The sequence below is a fragment of the Polypterus senegalus genome, chromosome 7, assembly GCF_016835505.1.
Source record: "Polypterus senegalus isolate Bchr_013 chromosome 7, ASM1683550v1, whole genome shotgun sequence".
In the NCBI taxonomy this organism is placed as follows: Eukaryota; Metazoa; Chordata; class Cladistia; order Polypteriformes; family Polypteridae; genus Polypterus; species Polypterus senegalus.
In genome coordinates this window covers 142,047,524-142,069,924 of record NC_053160.1, presented here as the reverse complement: position 1 = coordinate 142,069,924, position 22,401 = coordinate 142,047,524, and the positions used below count along the sequence as shown (strand labels likewise).

The window sequence follows — 22,401 nt, the reverse complement described above, 5'->3', positions numbered from 1 at the left end:
AGGGAACTGTGAACAAAGAAATAGAAGAATTTCAAAAATTCAAAACATATTCTTAGATGATTTTTTTTTCAAAGCCTATGAACACGCCATGTTACCATTTCTTTTTCTGCAGATCTATTAAGTCAAACTATCCAAGTACCACTTTACATAGATTATCTTTAAATTTTCTTAATCAGAATCATATGCCAGATGCATTTTCCAAAATAGCATGTTTAAGAAGCTTTTTTAAGTGTTATTAGAAAATGAACACAGCTCACATAATTTGGATATCTTTTATGCATTTCTGATGTCAAAGTTCAGGTTACATTTAAACCTATTAGATATATAATTTTAAGATAAAAAGTATTTGAAACATCTTTGCAGGGGTGAATTGCAGTTTTGTGTCCTAGAATGCCAGACATCAGAAAGTTATCTGCATCCTTATTGTTAAATACATTTACTTCTGTAAGTGAAAAAAGGAAGACTTTTTTTTAAATACATATACTAATCCACTCACATCCATTTTAACTACTTAGTGATTTGTCATTTTCACTTAACTATCAGTAGTGTAACCCGCAGTTTTGTGTGGCTTTATATAGCTGGCAACTTTTCATAACTTATTTATTTATCAGATTATAGCCATGTCTTAAATCACACATTAAAGTAGTGCAAATTATATGTATTTAAGATAAACATCTACAATTTCTGTTTTGAACGCCTCATAATATATATGCCCTCAAATCAAGAAGATATTTGTGAGTTTTAGCATTGTTTTACTAGTGCTGCTTTTTAAACTTTTTCTCTTTTAGTAAAAGAAGCACAAAAATGTTAACTTTCTTTTGTTAAGGGCAATGTATGATATATTAAGTATAGTTATCTGTAACTTGCTAATGCAGTTACAGTAGGTACAATACCTTGTGGAATGCAGTAGTGCTTCAGATTGAAGGAGCATGATAAGAGTTACTTGAATAAAGTTTTGACACTGTTGGGAAGCAATAGCCTTGAATTGGTCTTCTATAGGAAATCTTTTCCTTTAGAAACATGGAATTGATGAATTATTATGGCTACTGCCAGACATTTATTTCATTTGCCACCAGTGGGCAGTGGTACAAAGCTAGGATGTGAAAGCCTTGGTCCAAGATTTCCACTGAATTTGATAACAAAAGATCCCCGGCTTGTTCAAATGCTGAAAAAATACCTAGCAGAGACTGAAACATGAATTAAAGGTCTGCTTCAGAGTTTTTTAATACTCTTTTAATATACATGCATTGTGATTACCACAAAGAAGAAAACACATCAAGTCTGCTGTGCTGCAATAGATCATTTATTATCATGAGTAATTGCATTTTTGAGTTTAACCCCTGAGAAAGAAGGTTAGCATACTCTAATCCTCATTTTATATGGTTGTCCTAGAAAGGAAAACAACCATATTTTACTTTGTTGTTTATCTGAAAATACTAAATTATTCTGCAAATTAAAAATATACGTATTTTTTTAACTAAATGAATATGTTGTTGAAGAGAGCTTTTAAAGTAAAATGCAAGCAATAGTGTTTGGTAAATAAATTAAACTACCCCAAGGCAACTTTATTATGTTGTTTTTGCTGATCAGTCTTCTCGTAATAAGTATGGGAGAAATGCATTGTTTAATTGTAATAGTACTTCGATGATTATGTGTAGTTATTTAAATGAATATTAAAAACTTGTGCATTTACTGTTTTTTATTGAAGAAACTTCAAATCAAAACTTAATGTGAACAGTGCAATGAATAATGTGTCTAATGTAAGTAAATATTTTACAAAGTTATATATTGAATTTTTTTCTTTGTGTTGCATACAAATGTGTGTATATAATAATATACATATATTTATCATACAATAACATATTTTCCTGTTAGTTAATGCTTTAGTTAGCAAACTTGTTGTTATATGTATTTTTTTTACCCAAACTACACAATACTTATAATTTGCACATTTAAAATAAGTAGAACATTGAATAAATAAACTATACCTAGTACTGTATACTGTGTATTTTTAAAATCATTGCTAATTTTATTCATTGTAATATGCATTTTTATTTATTTATTTTTTTTTTTGTGCTTATGCCTTTGCTTTATTACTGAAAACTGGAGGATGTTTCTAATGTACCACACTGATAGCCATTATACATGATGCTGCCTTAGGATACCCCCAACCCTATGCCATTTTTGTTTTTTTGTTTGTTTAATATAATCTGCAAGTATAGTTTCAAGTAATGAGACCTCCACATTGTTATTATATTAATTAAAATAACTGTTTAATCCAGTTCAGGGCCATGGGAAAATAGAGTCTACATTGCAGCACTGGGTGCAAAGCCAGACCTGGACAGACCGTAAACCCATGACAGAATCTACTCATGCACACCCTCACACTTGCACAGGGGCTGGTTTGAAATTGCCAGTTAAATCTAACTGCATGTCTTTAGTTGTATGAGAAGAATACCAGAATGTCCAGAGAAAAATCTATGTAGATGTGGAAAAAATGTGTAAACTCCACACAGACAACATTCAGAAATGCTACCCACTCTATTACTCTTCTTTATGTACTGTATATGAAAAATGCATGATAAAAATAAACTTGCCCCTCAGAACAGTAGTCTCTTTTAATAAAAAACTACAGCTCTTAAAATATGTTGTACATTACAAATGAAAACTGAGAAGGATGGATTTTTTTTTCTCCCAAAGCTTGCATTTCATGTTAATTTGAATTGATGTGGTACATTTCTAGGTTTATTTTATTAAATTAAAGATAAGGAGAAAATTTGCTATCACATTTGCAGAAGAGGGTGAGAAAACCATAATTTTTATAATCACTAAAGCTGTGAATGTGTGATTTTTCTGTTGTCAACGCAAGTTCAGTGCTAATGCCATATCATGACGACCAGATTTTATCACTCCTGAAAAAATATATGTAAAACATAGTCTGCCTTGTGAAAATATGCCTTTGTTAAATGGAATAAGGGAATCACTTTATTACACCTTCTTAAATTTGATACTTTTAAACATTTTATTAAAATGTGCTACATGAAATGCATTTTTATGAGTTTATGAATAAGAAGGGTAACTTTTTAAATACCTTTTTTATGTTAATTTCTTAAAAATATTTTTATGTTTTTACATTCTTTATTGTGAAACATTGACAAACATCAGTTGTTAAAAATGACAGTGCTTAAATTTAGTATTAACATAGACATTATTTTTGAATTGCTATATATTTATTACATTAATCTTTTTATTATTTGAATTGCCCACAGTTTTGGTATCAACGATTTTATTTATATAGTATTAGCTGATATATTAGAATTTCAGGCTTACTCTGTTTTCTCAATGTTATTGCCTTCTTACCTTTTCATTTAGGCATAATATCCTGTGGTTAGAATTATATAAAGCACATTTTCTCTTGTTAATAGTCTTAAACAAAATGAATGATCATGAAAAATGAAAGAACCTATATAGTTTCTTAAGTTTTTGCCTACAGTACTGAAAATGTTATTTAATGATTTCATAAATTCCATGTAATTTATGTAATTTTTGGTAACATTCTAGGGAGAGAAAAATTTGATTACGAAGTTTTTAATATTTGCATTTCCTTCATTTCATTGTGAACTGCAAGAAATCAGTTTTCTCATTATTTGTCTTTATTGACAAAGCATCATCCTGCTTACATGTTGCTGTATTTCTAAGCTGATTGATGTTGGAATCGATTATGTTTGATAGCACCTGACACCTGCCCTTTTGCAAACAGAAACTCTAATTCACTGAATCAGATGCTTGTCACTGTTTGCTAATCCTGTTCTCTTATAGTTCAAAGAAAACAGAACGTGCATGCTAAAATCCCTGACAGTGACGTTTTTGGCAAACATGTATTGCTAAAGGACTTACAATATTCATTAAATATTTTTACTTTATGATATCAAGCACATGAGTTGTACTGCATGTATGTTGACCTTTATGACTGGCCATCATACACTTGCTCTGTCTGTCTGCTCACCAAAAACTGGAATTTAAGTACTTATTTCATTATTTATTCTTGTTTTCTTATGAAGGAGGGATATGGAGTAATTGTGTTGAATCCAAATGAGAATTACATTGAAGTTGAGAAGGAAAAGAAACCAGTACAACTCACTTCAGACAGTTTGGATGAACCAGCAGAAAAGAGGGAAAGAAAAGACGAGAAGGAGCCAAAAAAGCGTAGGGATTTCTATGAAAAATACAGAAATCCACAGAAGGAAAAAGAAACTGAACAAATTTCTATTAGGGTAAGCCCAGTATTTTAAGTTACCACTCATTTTTGGGGCAATCATTGTTGGTAGATTGTACTTCATATATGAATAACAATGACTTTGTGTGCTGACTAACATCTTAATATAAGCACAGAATAAAGTTAAGCTTTGAAACTTCTAAACAAACCAAACCTATACATGGTAGTGTGCTTAATTAAATTAATTGCTTAATTTGTGGATCTTTTGCATTATATTAACAGTTTTGTTTATAAGAACACTGATACTACTTATATAATAGTATGTGTAAGTTATAGTAGCACTTTTAATAAAAGTAGAAATAATACTTTATGAATTAAGTTATAAAACTCATTTAAAACAACTCAACTAATTAATATCATATATCCTTTTAGAAGGATTTAGTTATTTTGTTTTCTCCATTTATTTTAATATCTTATTCTTTTAGATTAGAAACAAGAACAGTTCTATCCAGATATTTTACATATGGAAATGGAGCTGTTTCTAACATAAATAAAATGAAATATAATGCGGTGTATAGTGAATTATTCTTTATACAAGTGTGTACTGTTTGGGAAGATATTATAAATGAGAACTGGAATGATTTCTTAGAAATTCAAATTTTATTAAGATGAATATCAGATCTGGTGTGAATAGAAAATGTGAAGAACTGTTTATTAAAAAATAGAAATGAACAGCACACAGCTATACTGAAACTTGTGTCTTCCATATTTGAGACTCTTTATCAATTAGGTTTTCAACAATTTATACAGTGATTTCTTGATTGTCACTCTGCTTTACCCATATCATTCTCTGCTTAAGATAATGCACTGCTTACTATTTTCAATCTGACAGACTTCCATAAGCCCAAGTCACACAGTTAAATTATGTTCCCTGTACTGAAACCACTGAAAGCTAATAATGGCATCTGCTTTTTTAAAATTAAAGTTTCAGCAGCTGTCTTGAAGCTGAGGTTGCCTAGCTACTGTGTCATAGATTGCTCCAAGGCAAAACACCTGAAAAGTTTTCACAACTAGATGGAAGAGTAAAACCCCTACAGAGTAAAAGCAGAGACAATGTGACACTTGTTAACTGTGCCACATTGCAGCTTGACATACATTTGCATGTTGTTTTATCATGACACAAGCTTGTCAAACCATGAATCTCTTCCTAACTTTATTTTATTTATGAATTTTACAAAAAAATCGGATAAGAATGAATATGCAAGGAAATATAAGTTTTTTTTCAACTTATTGCAGTTTGCAGTGTCCACTGTCCTAATCTCTGATTTTGTAGCTTCAGTTAGGCAATTGTGCTGCATTATCTAAAATATGGTGAAAAGAAGATATTAATATCTTAATAAATATTTAAGATAGAATAGCTCGAGAGTAATATAATGAGGAAACCGAGCCTCTCTGTCTTCCTTTTCTCTCTTTCTCAGTGAACCTCTTGCACTTTGTAATGCTAGCAGCATGAGATCGTTATACAGCGCTATCCAAGGTTTTCTAATTCTGCAGGGGGCATACAATATTATTCACACTTTGACATAAGCGTCTGCTTGCTTTCCATTCTATGCATTATACATGGTAGGCAGATACAAGTAAGTAGGACTAGAGATGATTAACTTTACAGTATGTGTTTTAAAATAAGCAAAATACAATACTACTGATGGATTTTATTCATTTGAGTGAAGAGTATATAGGTCAGACAAGTCAGTGGTAACTATATTATAAGCACATTGCTACCTGAAAAATGGTTCTTTTAAGTTGGTAAGTAACTAGGAATATTTTAGGAATGGTAAGGAGTGGGTTAAGATAAGTCCAAAACAGATTTAAGAAGGCTTTTGACCCAAACCCAAAGGGTTGTTACTCATAGGTCACTTTAATTTTGGAGCTTTTGAGGAATAGGATACTGTGACAGTATTCAGTCTGATTATTTTGTTGTATTTCCATCAATGTGAAATTTCGTCAAAATGAATTGTAGTTACTTGTGATTTATACATAATATATAATTTATATTTCTTACATTTGACAAATGTGAAAATATTAATTTCTAATACATAAAGTGTAGATTTATTTTTATACATTTTAGAATATGAATTCTGATTATCCAGTTCTGCATCTTTACATTTTTTAGGAAAGAATGGAATTGTTTATCATTGGCCACAGGCTCAGTTTATACAAGCTGATCTCAAAGTGTTTTCTTTATTGGTTTGTACTGTTATTTTCCATAACTGGGGAATAATGTAGTAGCTGGCATACATTATAGCTTAGCAGAGCAGTGATTTAGTCTGGGCAATAAACATGATGTCAGACAAGCCTGCCAGGGAAGGCTGTTTAATATGTTTTGTAATAAGACAGAATTCTTGTTTTTGAAAACATCTGCCAAAATGAATTTGAGAGTGAAGACAGCAAATGTCAACAGATTAGTAATAAACGTACAAATTTAGTTTCTCTTTCAGTGACAAGGCAGACCAGAATAAATCCACCATAACAATCTTATACTCAAAGTGTACATAAAATTACAAAAAAAATGTTAGCCGAGTTGTTTATGTGTATGCATAGTCAGTATTCAGCTGGAAATGAGCATTTCCCACCTGTGAGCCTTACTGTTTTCGAGCAAATTCCTGTTTGTTTGCATACTTATCATGTTGATGATGCATGTTTAATTTGTACATGGGTTTATAGTACATCATGTCCTGAAAAAATGAAGAGCAACTGTAACATCTGATGACTTTTGATTTACATGACATATTCGCTAGGTTTTGATTATTTGATTGTGTGTTTTATGTCTTTAATTTAAAACTTTTAATGGTTAAATACTATTATTTTTTTACTCTTAGAGACACCGCAAAAAGACTTGCACATTTTAGGCATGCTATTTATTATTTTAATTATGTTGTCTTAAAATAAATAAGAATTAATTGTTTACTTTAGTAATTCAATTATTTTTTTAAATTAATCATTTAAAATCAAAATTTGATAAAATGTCCCAACATTATTTCTTATCAATAATTTAGTATGACACTTAAAATACATGTATTAAAAAAGAGATAGAGTACCTGTATTTTCAGTGTTCTTTCTCTGAGCAAGTTGATTAATACAGTTTCTTACACACCCTAATTTAAGGTCCTTAAATGATTATCCCAGTCTTTCTTTTTAGCTCATTTCTCATAGTATCTAACCTTCCAACCTTACCTAATCTGTAGTCTTACTAAGATCACAGTCCATTGGTTTAAATTTAGCGATGATAAGTTTCTTAGGAGCTGCTATAAAGAAGTTTGGGAGCTCACTTTACTCTGAATTTTAGTACTAATCCAGTTACCTATTTTCTGTCAGCCAAGCGAGGGAAAACCATGAACAAAAACGACATTCATGGCTTAAGAAGCTTCTAAAGGTTTCACTTGAGTCTGACTGAGAAGGATTAGAAATCTGCTATTTAAGAAAAGACAAAAACGAAAGTTCATACTTGCACTAATAACACTAATTTTTCTAATATGTTTGTATTTTAGATTTATGCATAAATCATATGACTATCATATATGCATAGAAAAAGATTCCTGGACAGTTTACTCTTTATTTATTTATTTAGTATTTTATTTGCCACCTTTCCTAAGTTTATAGTGAAAATGCTAACATAAGTCCTGTTTTTTATGCATTCTTTCTTCAAAGCTGACCTGTTTTATTTCTGGTATGGTGTTTCTTGCTTTGATTTTCACTTATTTTGCAATTGTCCATTTAAATTATGGATTCATTAGTTTATTTTTTCTTACCTGCTTATTCCAGTACAGAGTTATGAGGGGCTGGCAGCACGCATAAAACAAACTATTGACAAATCACTAGTCCATCTCAGAGCAAATTAATATGTCCAAATTCAGCAAATTACACCCAAATTCAGTCTCACAGGAATAGTTTAATGTTACCATTTAATCTATCCTACACAGTTTTGGTTAATGGAAAGAAACCAGTGTACTCAGTGAAAATACACATGGATATGAGGACCTTGTGCAAATTCCAGACAGGCAGTTCATAGATGTGGTTTTAAACACAGGATTATACAGATACGAAGTAGCATGGGTAACTGCTGCCTCCTTTAAATTTTTCTTTTTTATGTTTGATTATACAGTTTACTGTACACAGGTTTCCTTAGTTCATCTTTGCTTAGTCAGCAGTGAACTAGTTAATTAGTTTCTCTGTGAGGATATGTCACATAGCAGTTTTTCAGCACTGGGTTTCCCCATCCAATTTCTCTTATTCCATGTTACCATCTGCCTTACTTTCTGCCTCTTCATTTTTCTCAACACTGTCTATCTCCCTGCTGTATTGTGCGTCAAATTCCCTCAACCCTTACTTTAAACCTGCTTTGGTCATGTTGTCTGCTCAAGCTTCAGAGTTTAGAACCTGCAACCTTACGTGATCAATTCAGTGTTTCTTAATAGCAAGAATTTTTAGAATTAACATTATTTTCCTTTGCTAAAGTATAACAACTTAGAAAACATTCTTTGCCCAATATGGTCTTCAGTCTTGCTCTAGAGCTACTGTAAAATGTTACATGTTTGACATTTTTTAGGCCAGGTGAATTTAATGACAGTTCTGTAACCTACTAACCTTTCATTTTTTTTAATTAATATTTTACTTTCTTATTCAAGTCACATTCTGTTACACTTTTCTCTGCTGCAGGGCTTTGCTTAAACTATTTTAATTATTTTCTCATAGAAGTCTTCAGAAGTCTCTGGCTTTTTCTTTTTTAGCCTTTTATTGGAGTTCACAACTGTTCCAGGTACCAAAATGTTTTTGGAGTGAGCCTAGTGCCTGAAGGAGACACTGCATCTAAAAACTAAGACTATACATTTATTTGCTACTTTATGATCACAAATAATCTACTTTTTCAAATCGTTACTTCTCCCTGGATTATGCATCATGTTATAAAACGTAAATCAAGCTCCTTAGCACCTTTAGAAGTAGCAATTGCAATGTCAGAGTATGTGAGTACTAATTTTTATTTTGTGCTTTTTAACACTAGAACTGCCTCCTGCTTTTTTCAGTACTAAAACTTCCATTTTTGTAACTAATGGCTCATCAGCTCAGCATCCTGATAACACATCCATACTGTCCTACCCATAAAAGCCACAGACAGCCTAATACAGCTTGAGTGAATTAAAAAAAAATATTACTTGGTAAACTGCTTGTATTCTTGATATATTTTCACTTAAAATGTTTAGCATATGTTTTTAAACCAAAATAAAAAATCCAAGGTTGCAGAGCTGTGGGCCAGAAAACTGCTTCAGTATTTATTGGTGGAAACAAAAGAACACATTTCACTTAGCTGGACACAAAAAAATAATACATAACATAGAAAGAAATGTTTTTTTTAATTTATTAATTTATTTTAATTTATTATTTACTTAAAAGCAAGTAACATTTTGTGCAATCAAGTCAAACTTAACAAAATTAAATTAAATTCAACCCCAACCCAAGATATAAAGAGGAAGGCCAACAGCCAGACTAAAAAGAGACACAGAAACAAATGTTGATTGTCACATTTTAAATAGTTTTCTCATTGTTTTATTGTCTGTACATTCTTCAGTTTTGCAAAACTTGGTAAATTAGGTAGGAGTTTCTGTCTGTCTGTCTGTCTGCCTGCCTGTCTGTTGTGGCTGTTTTAACTAGTAAGTTAAAGAAGCAAATTACATATTTCATTGTATTAACTGACCTACTGGTTGTTTTATATTCTGTTATTAAACTGCTCTATTTGAAATGTAACTGGCTTCTTTTACACTGGTCAATGTTACAAAACTTTTTTTAATTATTTTTTTTTTTCATTTATAATTTATTAGATGCCTTTTTTAAAATATCTGGAGGCTGTCTGAATGGAACACATTTTTTGTTTATTTACTGGTGGCTTATTCTGTTTAACTTGACATAAAACTACAGCTAACTGAAAACAGAAGAATGCTTCAGAAGGAAGGCTTGATTAAACAGGATTAATGCATCATTTACAAATTTTTACAAAATAATCACATATGCAATTACTGTGTGAAAGAACAGAAGCAAATTTTATCTTACTTTTAAGATTAGTTGCTAGCGGTGTTAATGAATTGATCCACTGTGAAATATGACTGCCAGGACACACACAGGCGGACACCGTTTCAATCATCACCCCACGTTTATTTCCAGTATATCACAAAAGTCAAGTGCACCGTCACCAAACCCCCAGTTCCCCAAAGTCAATAACCACTATCTTCACACGCAGATCACTCGGGCCTCTCCTCGCCTCCTCTGCCACGACCTTGTCTTCCTCCTCACCTGACTCCAGCCTTGATTGCAGGGCGGCGGCTCCTTAAATAGGCGGCTGATTGCCGACCGCCCCCAGCCACCTGTGACAGTACTCCCCCGCTAGCTGGGACCTCCCGGGACCAGCGGACCATTCCGCGAGGACAAAAACGCCTCGGCGTCAAGCCGACACATTGCAGCCTAGGGCCCGACCCTGTAAATAAAACAGAAAAACAAGGGGTGGGGACGTCGCCCTGATGCAGCCCCTCGGCTCGTCTTCTCAGCTGGGCCAACGTTCTCCGATCGGCCCCCTGATGCTCCCTCCTTCGGCTTCTCCATACGGCAAGTCCGCAGTCCCCTAGACCACTAGTGGACTCAGGCGTCATGTCCACCTCCCACATTGCGGGGTTTTCGTCTGCCTCCGCAGAGGACGGCCCTTGGCGGGACGTATGCAACCAGCGGCACGTCCTCCCATGTCGGAGGAACTGGCTTCCCCAAGCCGTTTCCTCCGCTTAATGTGGGACGTCGCGGCGGTTTGGATCTGCCCATTGTAAGAGGGCAGACCCAGCCCTGTTGGCGTCCAGAGCTTCACGGGGTCGGTCTCACTTACCTTTCCCGCTGTGCCTCTCCGCCCAGGAGCTCCCGCAGTGCACCGATCCTTTCTTGCCTGCGGCTCTCGCTCCTACACCATTGCCGTCCCTCCTGACTCCAGCGTCTCCGCCCGGAGGGCACATCGCTCGGCCGGCGGCAACAGCACAAGTTGCAGTTCTTCTTGCAGCTCCTGTAAAATCGCCGCCAAGGAGAGAGAAGCAGCCGGCAGTGGGCTTACCTTGTGAGTGGTTCCACCTACCGACTGCTCTCTATGGGCCGTACCCTGTGGCCCACTCGGGTTTCCTGGGTACACGGGACGGACATTCCCTGCTCTCACATTCGACCAACTTCCGGCGAGAGAACAGGACACACAGTCCAATCCCGTGCCTATAACGAGGAGGAACTTCTGGTCGGCCTTCTCGCTCTCCTCTCTCACTGGAGAACGTCTCTCTGAGCAGTTCTGCTGCTGCTGTGGCTTCCACAGCCACAGCCTCTCCTTCTCGGCAGCCACCTTCCTGGGCTCTGCGTCGGTGAGCTGCCCCTGAACCACAAAGTCCATCAATGGACCTCCATTGGGCCATGCAACACTTCGTTGCTGCGGGGTTGGGTGCACGTCGCCCCTGCGGCACATGGGTGGGTTCCCCTGTTGTGCCGGGCCTTTCACAGACATTTTCAGGTCTACAGGTCCCCACCTCGACCCAAGTGGAGCATTCTGCCGGCTACGCCACTGTGAGATATGACAGCCCGGACACACACAGGCGGACACCGTTTCAATCATCACCCCACGTTTATGGACAGTATATTCAAAAGTCAAGTGTACCGCCACCAAACCCCCAGTTCCCCAAAGTCAATAACCACTGTCTTCACATGCAAATCACTCGGGCCTCTCCTTGCCTCCTCTGCCACGACCTCGTCTTCCTCCTCACCCGACTCCAGTCTTGATTGCAGGGCGGCAGCTCCTTAAATAGGCGGCTGATTGCCGACTGCACCCAGCCACCTGTGACAACAGTAAATAGACTTATGGCACCTCCTGGAACATCCTTATGTTTTCAGAGCTGATGGACCCAGAAAGCACAAGAATGAAATGAGGATAATGTTTTAAAGCTAACAAAGCTTTCAAGTGAAAGTATGAGTTTTTTGTTTTACAACTGGTTGCTAATTAGGTAGTATGAGACTTTGGAAGTTGCTCTGAGGAGTTAAGCATTAATATAATGTAAAATATTCCTGGAGCATCACAGGGCTGTTATTGCAGAGTGTTTGGAATTATGTATTGTAGTGAAAATATAGATACAGTATGTTTAACTCACAGAGTTATAATTGGATGAGGATTTTCTGTCTTTGTGTAGTGGATGTTGCATTTTCCACAATATTGTTATGTTATATCTGTCAGTTCCACACTGTAGTAGCCTTTTATTTTCTTGCTTAGATTCTTCCCTGACTCATTTTTTTCCTATGTACATTGCTTTGGGTATTTCAGTCTCTTAACAACAAATACATGGCACCTGTTTTTTGCTTTATATTATTGTCTTGCTAGGGAGTAAAACGCAAGACAAGGCAATTGAAGTATTGTGTGACTAGACCCACTGAGAGGATTCCTTGAGATTTTGCTAGTGGAAATTTTGAGATTCAGTTATGAGAATGAGATTGGCAATTTTTTTATGTTCTATTGGTGGGAGAAACATTATGTAATTATAGTGGAGGCAGAAGTGGTATGATAGTGAGCTCTTTTAATACATACAACAAATATAGGTTGTCAAAGGTACATGCTGATACAACTGTGCATTTTTTGGAAACTGTTGGTTTATTGTACAATGACTGCATGCATGAAAGGAGAATGGGAATTGACTTGCATTTTGCCTTGGAATCGTAACTTACTGACTGGCTCAAGCACAGTCCACTGTACAGGTTTCATCAATTAAAACAATAGTAACAGTTTCTCATACTATATTAAGTATAATGGTCTACTCAGATTATGTACACTGAAGTCATATTTGAAAAAATGTGACTAAATTAAGTTAATAATCACACCCAGTTTGTTAGTTATTTTGTGAGTTATTTTAATATAGAGGATATAATAAATCCATAAAATTACACATTAGAGGTTTCAAAATAATAGTTTTGTGCTGGAGGAAGAATTAACACCAAAGCTGAGCTATCAGAAATAAAGACCAGTAAGCACTATTTAATGAAGTTGCCTATAACCAATATAGATGGCTTGTGAACAGCCTTTATCTGACGTAGTTGTACAGTTTCTAAAAGTCTTCCCATATATTACGTATTTGATTAAAATCAATGAGTTTATTCTTATTAAACATTCTGTACTTCCTCTACATGTGCATGTAGCATTGAAAATGAACAGGAGCAGTTCAATATCATTAAAAGATCTGATTGAAAACAAATAAATATAAGAATTAAACTTTAAAACATTATGATAGAACAGCAAGTAACAACATGTATCTTAATGAGTAAAGTAAGTTAACTGCACTTGTTTTTGGATCAGTGATAAATTATTACATTGTACTGTGAAATAACAATGACAACTGAGTAATTAACTATAGCGTTACTTTGTATTACACAGTAAGTATGGAGTAATAACTCATAATTACACTGTACTTATACAGGTAATTATATAGTAGATACTGTGTAATTATGGACACTTAATGTAAAGTGCTACCAAATTTATTTAGTAATTGATCTTTTTTTTCCCTGAGTTTTAACATGTACATTTCTCATATGAGTTTTGGTTGCTTATTAGAAGCACTGTGAAATCTTTAGATAAAGACGTTTTCTTTTATTTTTTATTTTATTGTTACTATCTTGGTGTCCGTTTGAGGTGGAACATAATGTACACTAATTGTAGCTGACAAAAATGTCTTACTAAGTAAATGGACAATATTTTATGTTTAAGTATTCCAAGTCAGGAAAAGAAAAGTCTGTTGTAGTTTTAAAATTTGAACACAACATCTTATTTTTCAGATAACAAAAACCTTCACTTTATGCTGTACTAATTAAGCCAAGGTGACATAGGTGCATGAAGAGTCAGCCACATCTCAGTAAAGCAAAAAAAAAAAAGCACAAAAAAATAACAGTCAATTTAGCAATGAATTTTGACCAAATGATTAGAAATGAGTCCTAGGTTGTGCTAGTGTCAGCTTACGGCAATTCCAAATATATGAATTGGCATGTAAAAACAAAAAATATTTTTATTTTGAATTGAATTTCAGTACATTTGAAATGAGTGACGTCCAGTTTTTACATATAAATGAAGCAAATTAGTTTTTACAGAGATATATACCTATAAAATATCAATAATACTGAGGTATACTGTAGAACTGTACAGTATTCACTTTTTCACCATTTTTAATCATTTTGTGCTTTTGTTCGCACGTCTCAATGAATATAACCAGTTGTATGTTCAGCTGCAAAGTAAGTTCTGTCACAGGCTAGCAGCTAGATTAGAAGATGGCAGTTTAGTTGAGAGGCAGAATCTGCTGCCTGTAATTCCCAGTGTCCTAATTACACATACTAGCCTTGCCATCTCTGGGAGTATAGCAGCTGTAAGGTGGAAGTGACACTTTGAACGATTTTACAGCAGAGACAGCAAATGTCTCACGATCATCAGTTAGTGAATTTTTATGCTATTTTTATTTCTTGTCCAACTCAATTAAGCATTGTATCATTATGAAAAGTGTATGTAAGATGTTTAAGAATAAGGCCGACATATTTTTTTTGTAATGTATTTTTGGAGACATGCAAACAATATATGTACACATAAATGTAACTTTAAATTGGCTTGACTTGAGTATATATACACAAGTTTCAAACCCATAGTTTAACACGAGAATCCCTGAAGAAAACAAAAAAAGTTGTAATCCCGGGCCACCTTAAATTCCTTCGCACCTCTCCATCATCGTCTTTGTTTTGCAAATGTGTCAGTCAGCACAAGCAGCAGGCATCCTTCTATCCCATCACCCGCTGACACAGCAGAAGTTTTCCCGGCTAAAGTCTCTTTTTCTTGGTATGAGGTGCCTTGATTTGTATAGGGTAATTAATATCTGGTTATTTGGAATACATACATTTCATGTGTGTTCTGTGTCTACAACGATCTGGGCAAATGTAGGATGACAGGAAGTGTGAGTCAAGAAATGTTGAACACATAACCAAAACAGAATTTTTTTCATGTTATAGTAAAAATTAATGTTTGAGACTGAAGTCCAAATATCAAAAGAACACTTTCACAAAAGGTATAAAAAAACAAGTTGACTATATTTAAGAGCTAGCAAAATACCAGCGGTAGTGTGTCTGAGACATCACACACTGCATGCACGGGATTTACCTTTCCCAGTCCTGCAAAGTCAGTTCACGTGAGCCGCTCGGAGTACATGCATCGAAGCTTCTCAGCTGTGCTTGTGCTATCTCGTGCGATCTTGCGATGTCCACGGCTTTATTTAATGTTAGCTCAGACCTGCCACTTAAAAGTTTCTGTTGCACTTTTGCTGAGTTTGTGCCAAACACTATTCTATCCCTGACCATCTCATCTTACTTTGCATAAGCACAGTCCTTCACCAGCAATTTTAACTCTCTTACAATGTGATGAAAAGTCTCATTTATACCCTGCGTCCTGTAATTAAACTTATATCTCGCGAATATCATATTCGTCTTAGGCATGACAAACGCCAGTGGCAACCAGTCTATGAACGTAATTTAAACTTAAGGTTTACACCGTGCTTTGTTTCCACAGTAGCTGCACTTATGAATGGATTTGCTTGCGAATATTTAGCGGCAGCCTCATCTTCGTTTGCATAAGCACAGTCCCTCACCTTCGAATATTTCGCGGCAGAGTGTTTCTATTGGATTGCCGCTGATAGACGGCCTTATATGGGCAGGCACTCAATTACGTGGGAGGCGTGACGATGAGGGACGCAACTCCACCTCACACGACGACCGAGCTGCAGGCTATGGCCTTTATATATGTACATAAGTAGGTTCCAGTTATGACCGTTACACGTACAATTTCAAAATGAAACCTGCCTAACTTTTGTAAGTAAGCTGTAAGGAATGAGCCTGCCAAATTTCAGCCTTTTACCTACACGGGAAGTTGGAGAATTAGTGATGAATGAGTCAGTCAGTCAGTCAGTCAGTCTGTCAGTCAGTGAGGGCTTTGCCTTTTATTAGTATAGATATAACCAAAGAATGGAAGTTAGTGTTTTTTTATTCAGTTGTATTCTCTCAGTCACATGGTAAAATGAACTTGCCACTCCCTCTCTGAGTTGATTGTGTTTATCCCCATTCTTTTCACAAGAGCAGCAATGACCACAGTTGGTGCTCTACTTGCTCATATATCTGCTCATAACTATTTGTTGTATCGGCAATCAAAGATACGATGTCCTGTGACCGCTACCAGACTGTTATGTGACATTTGCACTTTTAAAACAAAGACACCTGTGCAGAATGTGTGAAAAATGACAGATTTGCATGTGCATTTACAGTGCTACTCCTTATTTAGGAAAAGATTCCAGTCGTCCTATGGGAGAAGGACTTTTTGAGACTGTGGTAACAACTGACAACTTCTTCACGTCTCTTTTGCTGGCTAATAGACTACTACACTGCAACACAACTCCACCTGGCACCATAAAGTGGGATGGGAACTTTTCAGTACACTGCTATTTAGATCTGGCAGTGCCATGCTGATGGTGTATATGCCCAAGAAGAAGTCTGTCTGCATTCCCAGTACCATGCACCATAATGCAGAGATTGTTTTTTTTTTTTCCGATCTTGTCCAATGTTCAAATGACATATCGTTTTCAAATAATTGCATTTTCATGTATGGATGTGTGTGCGCGTGCATGAGAGAGGCAGACACAGATTTGATATCATGCAAGTGGTTACTGGAATATAAAATAAACACTTTTGCAAAGGTACAGCGAAACAAGTGTGCTTTTATTCAAGAATAAAACTGAACTTATAAAAATTCAAATAACAAGATACCAAGAAGACATGATTCACCAGCTTTTGTGTGTCTGCTTATATCCCTTCAGCGATATATTTTACAAGTAGCAAAACTTATTGGTGAAAAGAATGGAGATAAACACCATTAACTCAGAGAGGGAGAGGCAAGTTCATTGTACCATGTGAAAGTGACTGAGAGAATACAACTGAATAAAAAAAATACTGACTTTTACAAGTAACGAAAATTTACACCGGGTGTCACAAACTCAAATCAAATATATGTTTTTATTATATAATAGTAGTAATAATAATAGCAGCTCACTACTCAAAATGAAAAATGCGGGGAAGATCTGGGATCGAACACCTCTAACCCACCCATGCAATTGATAAATGGTCTTCGGTACAGCAACATGTAAACTGAATAATTTCTTTTTTCTTTGGTTATGTTCTTGAAAAAAGGCACATTTGTTTTGTTATACCTTTTGTGAAAATTTTTATTTGATATTTGGGCTTCAGTCTTCACACATTACTTTTTACTATATCAAAAAAAAATTGTTTTATTTATGTACTCAACATTTCTTTCCTTGCATTTCCTCTCATCCTTCATTTACCCAGATCGTTGTAGGCACAGAACACACATGAAATGTATGTATTGCAAATAACAAGATATTTTTACCCCTATACAATTCAAGGCACCTCACACCCAGAAAAAGAGACTTGAGTTTGGAGAACTTCAGCTGTGTTAGTTGGGGGGGGAGTGGGGTTGGACTGTGGATGGGATAACAGGTTGCTTGTGCTGATTGACATTTGCAAAACAAAGATGCTGATGGAGAGGTGCAAAGGAATTTAAGGTGGCCCCTGATTACCACTTTTCTCGTAGGCTTTAAGGTTTCTGCAATAGAGTTAAAAAGTTAGTACATTGTAATTTAAAACACAGTAATATTGTACAGTGTCATAGGAAAATGATGGCAGTTGTTTATAAGAGGAGGTGGATTTGAGGATGAGAAGGATACTGCTTTAAAATGGCACTTGGAGATGAAGCACAAAACAGTGGAATAACATAAAATATCAAATATAAATACAAAGAGAAAGCAAATAGGATTAGAATATCAGAACATACATTGAAGCCATAATAACAAGCCAGGCTATGTATTGCTTCTCTGTCCTTTCATTAATAAGTTTTAAATGCTTATAAAGTAATTAATAAATCATGAGGTATTTTTACTAATTTCTTATTAATAGAATTTTTTAGTTCAATTTAAGACTTACATGGAGAATAAAGTTATATAGAAGTATATCCTGTACTTTGGAGTAGAGGTCAACCTCACCTGTAGTCGTCCTCATTGTTTTCACTTTGTTGTTCACCACACAGATAAATAACTTGAGATCCCAGTTTGCAACCCCCCAGGCAGACACGTGGTCCAGTCCCACCCTCCGGAAATGACCCTCTATCTGCTGCAGCCAGGTGTTACGTCGGCGACCCCTTGGCCTGGTCCAGCCACTCGGGTCCCCAACAATGAGGATCTTACGAGCCAGATCACCTCAGGAAAACGCGCCACACGGCCATAGTGCTCTAACTGACTCTCCCTCACAATGCAGTTAATGTGCCTCATTCGGGACTCCATGAGCAACCGCTCATTCAACAAAAAGTCAAAGCAATGGTACCCAAGGATTTTCATCTCAGGTCAGTGGATAGTGTCCATGTATCGCAACCATATAGCAAGACAGGAAGCACCAGGACTCTAACGACCTGGACCTTCGTCCTTTTGCATAGATATCGGGAGCGCCACACACCCCTTTCCAGCGACCTCATGACCCCTATTGCTCTCCCAGTCTGTCTACTGACTTCATAGGAAGAGTCACCAGAGACATGAATGTCACTGCCAAGGTAAGTAAACCTCTCAACAAGGTCAACACTCTCTCCGCAAACAGACACACTGCTGATGGCTGTGCCAAAGAGGTCATTAAAGGCCTGGATTTTGGCTTTTATCCAGGACACTCACAAGCCCAGACACTTAGACTCCTCACTCAGTCTCTCGTGCGCCCCGATCAGAGCCTCCATTGACTCCGTGAATCTTTCTTCACCAACAGATGCCCCACAGCCACTGGACCCACGACCTTGCCCAACACCCAGTCCATACAAGCATTGAACAGAGTAGGAGAAAGAACACACCCCTGATGAACCCCAGAATCAACTGGGAAAAACGCAGAGGTCCTGCCTCCACTCTGCACAGCACTCACAGTACCAGTGTACAGGCCAGCCATGATATCAAGCAACCTCAAGGGGATCCCGCGAACCCTCAGGATGTCCCACAGGGCAGCCAATATTTGCGTTTACACTCCATGAGAACCCTCAGTGCCAGGATGCAGTCGATGGTAGACTTCTTATGGGTAAAAACTGGACTGTTCCGGTCGCAGGTAGGTGAGCAAGTGATCACGGATCCTATTGAGGATGACCCTATCAAGGACCTTACCTGGCACCGAGAGTAGTGTTATCTCCCTGTAGCTGCTGCAATCCAGGCGATCACCCTTTCCTTTCCAGATAGTGACAACAAGTCCCGTTTTCCAGTCAGTTGGGATGATGCCAGTTTCCCAAATTGAAGCAAAGATTGCTTGGAGTGCCAGGAGGACAGCGTTACCACCAGCCTGGAGAAGTTCACCCCAGATACAACAGATCCCTGCAGCCTTTCTGCCCCTCAGCTGGTTCACCACCTTTGCAATATCAGTGAGACTGGGTGGTTCATAGCTAAATAGAGGATTATATATAATTATTATATAATATTGATAAAAAAATAGTTAATCCCTAAAATGCATCTAATTAATCACATCTAACATTAAAACACATACTTGTAAAATTAATATATAAATGATGAAGTAAATACACACTGAATAACACATTTAATGTAGAATAAACACAAAGGAATTAAAAAAAAAAATTAACTGCATAGTTTAAACCTAAACAACAGCCTTAAACCTGAACTTTATTCAAAATACTACCTGAGCAAGTACAACCTGAATTTGAATGTCTTTCTAAAAGGCAAGATGGCAATAAGAAAACAATGCCAATGTATCTCAAATTGGCATAGTATATGAGGCACTGATGTGTCAAAGTAAAAATTATCGACTTAAACGACTATTGACTTTGAATACACTGCTAAAGGCTGATTTAATTGAAAGAATAATTATCTCTTAAATGGGCATACATTAAAACTTCTGCTAAAACCCCACAAATAGTATCCTTAGTTGTTCATCACCATTAATGACTTGATAATTTTACTCTGCACACGTGTTTTTCAACTGGTGCACCGTGGAAAGAACAGTGTAGAGCCAGTGGGTCCTGTCCTGTTAGAGACATGCTCCTCTGATGGTTGAGAAGGATAGGACTACGTGGAAAAGCCAACATAAAAGCAGCTCTGTGATTGCTGTTTCGCAGACACAACACTTACGGGAGCACTTTAGCAGCCAGAAGGCTTATTGGGAATGCCCCTGACCTTGGGTCCCTGGAGTGAGGTGGAGAGAGGACTGCCTGTATGAGTGGGTAAAGGATTAAAGCAGCTGGAAAAAAAATAATCACACATGCTAACTATGTGCTGTGTTTGCAAACATCAACTTCCAAGCTTCCTTTTTTGCCACCCCAAAGCCCCCCAGCTGCTTCAGACAGTTTAGCACATCTAGAAGATTTAAAGATTTTGTGGTTGATAGATTTGTGGTATGCCGTGGGGTTTTTGTGAGTTACAAAATGTGTGCCACAACATAAAAACAGTTGGAAAAAACTGCTATACCTACACCTTTTCTTCCGGCAGGGTAAAAAAAAGATCTTCCTAGCTGCTATCTCATTTAAAAACTGATGCTGTGCATTACGTGGATGGTTATATTGTGTTCTTTGCATAAATTTGCAAAGATATTACAAACTTGAACATGGGTAGGGATAATAATTACACTTCTGTTTTGTAGAATTTTGTCATTGTCATTATATTTGGGCAGTCATCACAGTAAGCTGCCTGGTAGACTAGCAAATTAAATACAGAGGTACTAGAGACTTATTTTGTTTTCAGTGCCCCTCAAAGGTAACTTATGTGATATGACTTTGATTCAGACTTCTTACAGAAATATGAAATGAAAAAAAGCATAGTTTTTACCTTCATAACTTTCTTCTAGCATTGCACCTTGCACTCAACAATATTTCTTAATGTGTTAAAAGGGCCACATTAATCGCAAAATTTAACTCATTAGCTTTCCCAGGCCTTATATATATATATATATATATATATATATATATATATATATAAAGAAAATAAAATCTTTTAAATAAAATCTTTTAATGAATGTTATAGACAGCTAATGATTCCAACATGTAACTGTTTTGATTGTGTTTTTAAAAATCTTTATAGTAGATAAATAGTTAATAGCACTTTATTATAAAAAATAATTAACTCATTCAAATTTTACATATAATGCTTCTAAAATGTGAGCCAGGTACGTAGATGGCAACTCAATGTGTCAGTGAAAACTTTTAAATGTGTGTTTAAAGGTTTGTAACATAATTTTAAATGAGAAGATGTTATACTCAGTTTGTTATAATATTCAGTTTATTTTCACTGTCTCTGCACACTATTGGAGTCATTCAGGCAGGCGGACCAAGTATGGTACACAGGGACTAGGCTGCGTTTAGAAGCCATCAGCCTAGCAGTTTGGAGAATGGGACAAACTGCAGTGTGAGCATTGTGCTGTTCTTGTAGATGGTGGGGTTTATGTTTACTGTCGTTGTTTGGAGACAAGAGAGGGGCATTGTACTATTCTTGAAATGAAACTGAATCCTTACTTTCCTTGTTTGGAGACTAGAGAGGGCTCTGCACGTGGAGAAGACAGTATAAATACATGGAACAAGCAGTCAAACCCTTTGAAGCTGTCGGGTGGAAGATTATGTCATCCATCCGGAAAACACTTTCAGCGTGGTGACGAAAGATGGCAGACTGCGTAGATCAAGACTCCCACCTTGATAAAGTCTGTCATAAGCTTTCTGTCTGTAACCGTGTAAAAACCGTCAGTAAAGTAAGCTAAAGTATATTTTTCTCATGTGATTTTTTGCACCGCCGTAATCACGATGGGAGGGATATCGCCTTTTCTGTCATGTTTCTGTATTTTTCAGTTACTTAACATGCCGCAATTTCAAAAGAACACATTTCCGGAGAGCTAATGCCTCCTAAGGAAACAGAAGTAAATTTCAATGTTGAGGGTATTTTCAGGTTCATGGCAGTAACTGAATATGTGTGCAGGTAATGACTACCATTTTAGAGGTTTCTTTACAAGCTAATATTTCTTGGTATAATATTTGT

At 36.2% G+C, this 22,401-nt stretch overlaps 1 protein-coding gene across 1 annotated transcript in view; it reads left to right on the top strand.

Annotated features, from left to right (window-relative positions):
* Nucleotides 1-22,401, top strand: part of fam172a (family with sequence similarity 172 member A) — a 716,959-nt gene that overhangs the window by 289,396 nt on the left and 405,162 nt on the right. The window contains exon 7 of the mRNA XM_039759350.1: nt 4,062-4,274. Within this exon, the coding sequence (XP_039615284.1) occupies nt 4,062-4,274 (213 nt within the window). The remainder of the gene's footprint in view (nt 1-4,061; nt 4,275-22,401) is intronic.